The sequence below is a fragment of the Clinocottus analis genome, unplaced genomic scaffold (assembly GCF_023055335.1).
Source record: "Clinocottus analis isolate CAN_PGR_092001 unplaced genomic scaffold, fCliAna1.0.p SCAF_4, whole genome shotgun sequence".
NCBI lineage: Eukaryota > Metazoa > Chordata > Actinopteri > Perciformes > Cottidae > Clinocottus > Clinocottus analis.
In genome coordinates, this window is record NW_027176153.1 from 22251945 (window position 1) to 22261001 (window position 9057).

General features: G+C 43.2%; 1 protein-coding gene across 1 annotated transcript; it reads right to left on the bottom strand.

The window, feature by feature from the left end:
• Positions 1–2437: 2437 nt before the first annotated feature.
• On the bottom strand, positions 2438–8606 carry sall4 (spalt-like transcription factor 4). Its single transcript, XM_068597924.1, has 4 exons — positions 8423–8606; positions 3527–6013; positions 3140–3444; positions 2438–3024 (listed from the first exon to the last, which is right to left on the bottom strand). Exons 1-4 carry the CDS (start codon positions 8487–8489, stop codon positions 2590–2592), a joined length of 3294 nt encoding a protein of 1097 aa, XP_068454025.1. The 5' UTR covers positions 8490–8606; the 3' UTR covers positions 2438–2589.
• Between the last annotated feature and the right edge of the window lie 451 nt (positions 8607–9057).

The following is a 9057-nucleotide window of genomic DNA, read 5'->3' on the forward strand; positions in this document are numbered from 1 at the left end:
GCGGAGGCTTCCCAGCTGTCACTCACACCGGGACGGCGTAGCCGGGACCCGGCACGCTTATCTCAGCGAGATAGCCCGTTTGATAATATCATAGTTTTGTACTTTGAGCTCTACATTTATTCGTAAAATTAGGCTGTCATCAAATTAGTAGTTAACATTTTTCATCGAGTTATGAATACATATCAAAGTGCCTCATATCAATGTTATGTGGATATCATTGAGCAGAAACAACTACATCTACAAATGTAGTATAGTTCTGTAGGTAATAAAGTATTTACTTTACATTTAGTCAACATGTTCTGCCACTCTACACCCTTTCATGTGTATATTCCACTATAGCTACACATCACTTTGATTCCACATAAAGACATAAAATCCCCAGCATATGGATTAGGAAGCATAAATTAAAGACATGGTGTCTTCAGCATGTGTGGCTGATTAGATCTGCTCAGGTTGGACATGATTACAATTTGTTCTGCAAAAAAATTAGAGTCTGTGTTGCCAGGTCGTCTGCTTTTTATTTTGTGAATGGATAAGTTGGTTGTTGTCTTTCACGACAGAAGCAAATTCAAGCCTGATACACAACAAAAACTGAACAATAGACTATAGTCGTATTGATAGTAGAGCGGAGATATTGGAGTTCAGGGTTTTCTGATTACAGACGGTACACCCATTACTAATTTCAGTGCACTGTAAAGACCTTTTAGCATTATTGTATCATGTAGAGACCACTGTATAATTGACCTCAAATGGAATATGAATTGGAGGCAAGATTCAGTTGTGGATGCAAATCTCGGTTCATGGAGGATGCAAAACGACAGGGATTAACGTCTACTGGTCAGTCGGGAGAATACGCGAGTCATCTGAAGGTGCGTTGATGCAAATTAGGGTTAACATGTACATGAAATCTTGCTTTGGACACTATCAAAAATGTTTTCAGCCCAGATGCTGTTACACACAGTTCCTCCTTGGGTCTCAACTCAAAGCACTTTAGGGACATTAAGTAATGACAGGAAACATTTTGAAAAAGTCACCCTGATTTTATTTTTCAAAATCAGAAAATATTTAGGTGTAGGAAACATTTGAAGAACAAAAAAAAAACATTTACATTGTAAACAGGCCAAATTGGCTCAACATCAACTTGAATTGGAGAGACCAACTTTAAAGCAGTTTTGACATGGTTTGCTAAAGAAAGGCACAACTTGGCAAATGCATATTGATAAGGAATGTACAGCAGGGGCCTACAAAGTACTCTTGACCATTCTGAGTTGTGTAAAGTGTCCAGTGATACATTCATTACCGTTCAACTCAGCAGGTTGAGAATGAAAATCTTATCATGTACTCAAGAATGTATCGGAAAATGTACAGAGCATTGCGTTGAGTGTAGGGGGCGAGGAGGACAACTAAAAGCTAAACGAGGTAGAACGTACCCCCTAAACTCAAGCATTTTGTGAATTATAAATAAATGAATGATGCTACAGTTGATACGATAACCTAGAAAGAAAAGTTCTGATGATTGGTTGTGTCACACAAAAATCTGACAGGAAGGGGAAAGATAACAAAATTGCCGATTTGCCCTTTCCATGTTCAGCCATCACAATATAAGCAGTGACTTGTAACTATAATATGTAAACGTACTCAAACCTGAAATAAAGTGCAGGCATGAGATCAGTAAGCATATAATAGCCTTCAGCTCTCAGCCAACTAAGTTTGAATCTGCAGATTTACAAGTGGAATATGTTTGGGGGGGAAATTGATTCTTTTTTTAAATCTGATATATGAAATACAATGCAAAACTACAATGTTATACGGTTCAACACAGAGCCTTCGTAACAACCTCATGGCGCAGTGAAAGACAACAGCAACATTGTACAATTCAATTGAGGCACTTGACAAAAAGCTCAGAGTCATTACCTACTGCATCTTAGCCTATTTCGTAACCTACATTGTAACCTAGATTCTCCGAAACAGACGAGTGAACTGTTGCACTTTGAGTTAATGGAGAACACACTGGAAAAAGTCAGTCCGATCAAAACCCCCTTCAAAATGAGACATGCTAATGACATTTACCACTAAATAAATGTACAATGTCATAAAACCTATGGCACACAATAAGAGGGAAAGTAGTCATTCTAGATACACACGTTAACTACACCATCATTTCTGAACACTGAGACATGGTGTCCCTAAAAAAAGCCATGCCCTGAAACTTCCTATTAAAGTCAAAATCCTTCAAAATAAAAGTATCGAGGGGACAGTCTGAATTAAAGTAGTTTCAAGTAAGTTATACATTCAAACTTCTGGATAGACAGCAAAACAAAACAAAAGTAAAAGACAAAAAAAAAGAAAAATACCCGCATATATATTTATATCAAATGAAATACAACTACAGTAGTTCTATCAAGTTCAACTAAAAATAACACTTAGAATCCAGAGGGGAGAGAGCTGCGATGAATTTGGGAAAGAAAATCAAACATCTAAGCACATTCTACAAGGTTCTCTGTGAAAATTGATTGTACCTCATTCAAAAAGAGACATTCAAAAACTGACTTCATGTGGTAAATTGACTGAACGCTAAAAAACAAAAACCTAGTTCACTGCAATTTTACCCTCCTCCATGAAATGTGGAAACTGTGATTTTGGCACACTGTCAGAACTGGTCTTCTCAATTTCTGCCATGGTGGCAGGCAAGCCAGACTGGGATCCATCCATCTTCATGAGGCCTCCAGTGGATCCAATCAGAGGCCCACCAGCAGGACTACCAGGCAGTGGGATGCCACCACCCTGGATGACAGATATTTCATTGGTCTTCATGGTGAGGCCTCCACTAAAGGCAGAAGCGTACTGGTTCCACAGAGACTGGTCAAAGTTCATTGGTGGAGCACCCATTTCTTTGGGGGCATGCATCATTTCTGGCAACATCTTAGCCTCCGAGCTCATTGCCATCAGCGCCATGGGGTTATCCAGGGACAGACGCTGGCCACGCCGCGACGTGTTGTTCCACATGTGAGTGCCGATATGCACCTAAAGACAAGACAGTCGTTTACCATCACAGCACACAACACTTGAGATCACATCACTCCCAAGAACATGCTTGGAAATGGCCAAATCAGCTCTTTGTCAGACAAAGATGACTTGCCTTTAGATTTCCTTTGGTGGTGAAAGCCCTGCCGCAGATGTTGCAGGCGAAAGGCTTCTCCCCTGTATGAGTGCGCTCGTGGATCTGCAAGGCGCTGGCAGAGGAGAAGTTCTTGCCGCACGCATGACACACGTGCTGTTTGGATGATCGTCGCGGTGCACTGGAGATGGAAGAGGGCAAGGCTGTTCCCTGAGGCATGTGCGAGCTGAACAAACCATGAGGGCCCATGGGATTCTCAGGAGGGAGCTTCATCTCCAGGCTGGCCAGACTTGATGGCATCCTCATGAAGGTCAGGTTACTGGCAACTGTTTGAATAAGAGGTGAAACAAATTAGAGCAAAGAACAAGATAGATGCATGACTTAGATTCTTCGTTCTAATAAACTCACCATAATCTCCATTTGTGTATGACATGCCAGGCTCTTCTTTGATGACTTTGGGGGTGAAACTGCTGGAAGCTGTGAGGTCAAGAGCCCCGCTGTACTCTGTGCCACCTTGAGCACCACCATCAGATTCTATTTTAGACACACTGCGGGAAAAGTCATCAACAGCTGACTCTGGAGACTTGCCAATACTCGTGTTGTTGTTGTTGTTGTTGTTGTTGTTGTTGTTGTTGAGTGGGGAAAATGGGGGAAACGATATGGCAGAGTCAGAAATGGCAGGACTGCGGCCATTCTGATATTCCTGCTCTCTGGGAGCTGATGGGGATTCTTTGGACGTTCCTTCACTTTCCGAAGTGGTGCTACTCTGTCGTTTCAGTGCAAGAGCAGAGGTGAGATTCTTCAAAACGTCAAGGCTGGAAAAAACGGCGGGAGCAGCATGCATCTGTGGTGGTTCCTCAGAGGCAGGTGGGAGGGAATCTGAAGTGTCGTTTGGCTTCTGGGAGTTCAGCTCAGGCTCATCGTCTTCCAAGCTTTCGTCAAAACCATTCATATTGATAGACTTCTCCTCCGACAGAGATGGCTCCATTGCCTCTGCCGCGTCAAACTGGTTCTCGGCTATCGGGGTGTTGGGGATCTGCCCGCCCATGTGCATGCGAATGTGCTGCTGCAGAACCACAGCGTTGGTGAACTTCTTCTGACAGATGGGACACGAGTGCTGCATTTTAAGCGGAGTGTTCGCCCTGTGCACTCCGTAATGGGCCTTGAGGTTACCCTTGGTGGAGAATGCGCGGCCGCAGATTTTGCACTTGTAGGGCCTCTCACCAGTGTGTGTGCGGTAATGCATTTTGAGTGAGCTCTGGCAACTGAGCACTCTGTGGCAGATTACACACTCGTTGGGGTCACTGGTCCTCTTGTCCAGGCCGTCCACCATCTGCTGAAGTTTTGCAGTTCCAGAGCTTTGTTCTCCTATGAGGGCATTGCCATTCATATGATGCAGTACTCCGAACTGTTCTTTAGCATCCCTCTGATTGGGATCTCCTCCCGTCTCTTGGCCAAACGCATTAGAGGAAACGGATGGGGAGCGATCACTTGTTGGTGGGGAGGGTCTCTGAGAAATTCGGTCCCCTGCGAAGCTGTCAAATGCTGTCTTGAATCCTGGTACGGGGGACGGGTGAAAGCCAGCAGCAGGATGACCGAGCACAGGCTTGATGTCGGTCACATTTGACTCGTCTATGGGCATAGACATGCCAAAGGGAATGCCACTGCTGGTGGGGATGTTGTCAAGATGCTCTGGCACGGGATGTGGGTTCATGCCAATGGTAGGATACTTGTCCCTATGCCTCTGGAAATGCACTTTGAGGTTTCCTTTGGTTGTGAAGCGATTTCCGCAAATGTTACACTTGAAGGGCCTCTCGCCGGTGTGAGAACGCAAGTGAATCTGGAGAGCACTGTCGTTGCCAAAGGACTTGCCGCAGTACTTGCACTTGTGCTTATATAACGAGTCAACAGTCTTTAGTTCTAGTGGGGGGTTCAGCATCTTCGACTTCACTTTCTTGGAGGACTCCATCCCTGATTGGATACCATTGAAGGTGTTCGTGAAACCCATGACACCTACTGACTGTGGCAGCTGTGCTGGGAAGCGGCCAGCCAGATCTGGAATGCCCTTCAAAATGTCCGTTTTTGAAGTCATAGATTCAAGTCCTTTGGGTAGAGATGTAGGGACGCCAGTGGGCACGGGCAGTTTACCTTGCTTCATGGTCTCCATAGAAAGGCTCTGGCTGCCGGTCCTTTTTCCGATCAGAGCTGCGGCGGCAGACAGCTGTTGAGAGAGATGTGCTCCGAGGGCTTTCAAAGGGTCAATTGCTGCTCCTACCGATGACTGGAGACCCTGTGGAGTCATTGTGGTTACTTGGATTCGGATCTGTTCTGTGAGCTGGATTTGCTGTAGCTGCTGTTGCTGGAGGAACACCAACTGTTCCAATATAATCGGGATGGCCTGCAGAAGCTCTTGTGATGAGGTCAGAGATGTAATATTTGAGTAATGTTGGGAGACAGCCACTTTGGTGTCTGCCATGGTTTCAAGGGTGACATTTGAATTCTGCATTTTCAGCGAGGGACGGAAAGTCATCTCAGGGCTAGCAGGCATTTCGGTCTGATCCTGCTGTCCCGAGTCATCTGCAGTCATGCTGGACTCCTCCTCCGTTCTTTCCAGATGGTCTGTATTGACGTTTGATAGGGAATGGCTGCTGGACTGGCTCTCGTCATGGTCACTGGTGAAGCCTTCTGGAGAGCCTTGAGAATACTCCTCAAGTACTTCATTGCCCTCTCCATCTTTCATGATGACCACTTGCGGACATTTAGTGCATTTTTTCTCATGTTCAAGAAATTCTGCTTCATCAAAGAATTCGGCACAACACTTGTTGCAGACCGTGGTCTCGTCGACTCTGAATCGCTTTGCTTCAGTTTCCTTTGCTTGATCGTCAGGAGAAATCCCTAAAAAAAAAAGAAATAAAGAAGAGAAAGAGAATACAACATTTAGATGAATGCACTTCATATAGTTATAGCAATATCTCAATCAAAATACATTACAAAGTTATCTAACAATAAATAGACACGTTTAAAATATAGTAGTATTGGTAAATTTATATTTTTTTGTATTTGCATTTTTTTGTGTGGCAATGACAAAGAGTTGATTCTGTGGCATTTTTAGGCTTTAGTGTTGTATTCATTGGATTATCTGGTGATGTGTTCCTTTTCTTTTGTCGACTCCCTGTAGGTCACTCTACTGTTAGGGACTTTGCGTTTGCCTCCAGGGCCAGCAGAGGGCAATCACCTCCCTTTGACATTACCCAGAACAATGTCCAGAGAGACAAAGAAACATGGGCATTAAATTACTACTTCTGAAACACTCCACCAAATACTATCCAAAAAACTGATCCATTTCCAGTGCCATGTGTGGGGCAAAACTTGTAACCAATAATCAAACTAACACCAAGTATAATCTAAATTCCACAATGAGCATACATTTATTTCTAGAAACTGCATTTTGATGTCCCTGTTTGCATATAATTAGAGGAACATAACAAAAGTAAGTTTACTATGGAAACATAGGGTGAAAAAGAAAAGAAAAAAAGAGAATATGAATAGGGCAATCTAATGTTTATTACCTTCAAGGATTTTCACAGCCTGTGAAAGCCTGATAAGTGCTCCAAGTCAGCATTTTAATTTGTCTGCTAACCAAGAGGCCATTTCACAACTGGGTGTATTGTTAAATGCTAATGCCTCTGAGAAAGGGGGTAGACCACCTGTTTGCATTTGCCCAAGGAAACTGTTGGACTTGTTAATTGCTCACCAGGAGGTATTGAAGCCGGAGTCACACAAAAAAAAGAAAAAAAAAGAAAGTTGTGAACTGCATTAGACTCTTGTGATTGTGAGGGAACAGTACCCAGGGTTCACACACACTGCTCTCTCCAAAAGTACAGCTATTCATAACATAATGCAATTAACTTCGATAGGAACAACACACAAGGTGTAACTGAGGAATAGTTAACTACGACTCTTTCCAATAAAATCACAAGCTGTCCATTATGAAGCTAAAACATAAACATGGGGGCAACGCTGTAGTTTACCACTTGACGGCGCATGACCTGTACAGATCACCTTTGGTGGGGTACATGACACGAGGTCAGACTAAAACATTCAATACGTGATCCTATGTGGTTCACCAAATGTGTACGAGTTCATCAAACAACGATGTTGATAGAAAAAGAAAGAGAGCAAAGAATGCAACGCCGTGTTAACAAGTCCTCCTAATTATAAAAGGGGAGGTCTACGCCAGAAGTTTCGAGAGTTTTCTTATGGCAACACCAAAACGCACCCCCACCGAGTCTCCACTAAAAGCCATTGCTCCATCCCCCACTTCTCCACATATGTACGAAAGGAAACAGTCATGCATTAAACTGGGGGATTTATTGCCTTTAGCTCAGCTTACTCCAGAGTCACATTTCATTCAGTTTTTATGTACCTTTGTTTAAAACCTCAATATTGGCGCGCGCTCGCAAACAAATTCACATACAATGATAGTAGAGGAAATACCCAACGTGTAAGTAGTTACATTATACATGAAGGAACACGACAAATTAAATCAATCAACTTCGAAGAGGTCAGACAATGGCAACGGTAGCAATAGGCCACCCCTTTAATAAATCCGGTCTAAGAGATTTGAAAGTGCGCATTGATATTTGCTCCGAATAAAAGTGCCGTTACATTATAATTGAGCCTAGTTGGTGATATCAGAATTACATTTTTAAAAAGGAGAACAATAATTCACACACACACACACACACACATTCTGACCAACACAGACTCATTCTATGTCACACAACTTCCTACGTAGCCTCCAAAGTATCCTAAAATCAACAGGTAGCAACATATGCTTCAACGAAGCCCCCCCTAAAAAAAGTTAAAACAAAGTCGCCGACTTCGATTTTGCCCACGAAATACCTAACTACGCCACAAATAATCGATTTAGGATGAAATGTATCATTTAGTTAAATACCACATACACTCCACACTGGCTAAATGATAACTTCATGGCGTGACCCGTCTCCATGTGAAACAAGTGAACGCGTACAGTGTTGTAATATAGTGTATTAAAAAAGTATTTCCCGACAAAAAAAAGGTGTCGTCTGCCATGACTGTGGTTAAGTTTCGCTCTTGGTCAACCAAAACGGACAGCAACAGGTCAAAGTGCGAGCGGAGCGAAGTAAAAGTCTGACCCCCTTTACACCACCTCAACTCTGGGATAAAATGTCGATAGTTTACGTTATGGCATGGCGGATTTACTCGATACATTTTTTTTTGGAGGGAGCCAAAAACCTCTCACATCTAGTGTAAACTTACCATTTTGTGACGAACCGGGCTCGTCGGAGTTGATGTGCTGTGGTTTGGCTTGCTTGCGCCGCGACATGGTGCAACCATCAGGAGCAAAAGAGTTGCCAACAATATTCCTCGACCTTCTTCAACAAATTCTTCGGCTCGGAAAATTAACCCCTCAAGTAGAAATGCGCATGTCAACGTAATTATTATTATCAATAATGCATTGCGATTTATCACGGTCCCCTGACAGCTGATTGGCTCCAGTCCAAGTGCTCGCACATTATTCAAATGCGCTCCCCCATCGATGAGCGCAGCGCGGAGGCAGGAGGGGGCGGGAGGAGCCCTGCGAGTGGACGGCCGGCAGGATGGAGGCAGGGTTAATAACACCCAACTCATCGCTCCTTCCGTGGCTCCTGAAACAAATAAATATTGTCACAGTTTAGTCACAAGCGACCGAAAGATCGACCAAAGTAACGTCTTCTTAAACTGGTGATCTGTTAATAATCTGTGGCACTTTAAACTCAAAAGGTTAAAAAAACAAAACAACAAAAAACATTACATACCTCACGTACTTTGTGGTATTTTTAAAATTAACGATTAGCTCCCTATGAGTTTTTTCATACATTTTACTTACATTATACTTCATATTGCATGCATTT

What these genes read in the sequence shown, in the direction of transcription:
- sall4 (XM_068597924.1), bottom strand. Translation starts at nt 8,489, where the DNA reads ATGTCGCGGCGCAAGCAAGCCAAACCACAGCACATCAACTCCGACGAG. An exon ending in GCCCGGTTCGTCACAAAATG is followed by an intron (nt 6,014 to 8,422) that starts GTAAGTTTACAC and finishes TTTTTTTTTTAG; the next exon opens with GGATTTCTCCTGACGATCAA. An exon ending in CCACCAAAGGAAATCTAAAG is followed by an intron (nt 3,025 to 3,139) that starts GCAAGTCATCTT and finishes TCTTGTCTTTAG; the next exon opens with GTGCATATCGGCACTCACAT.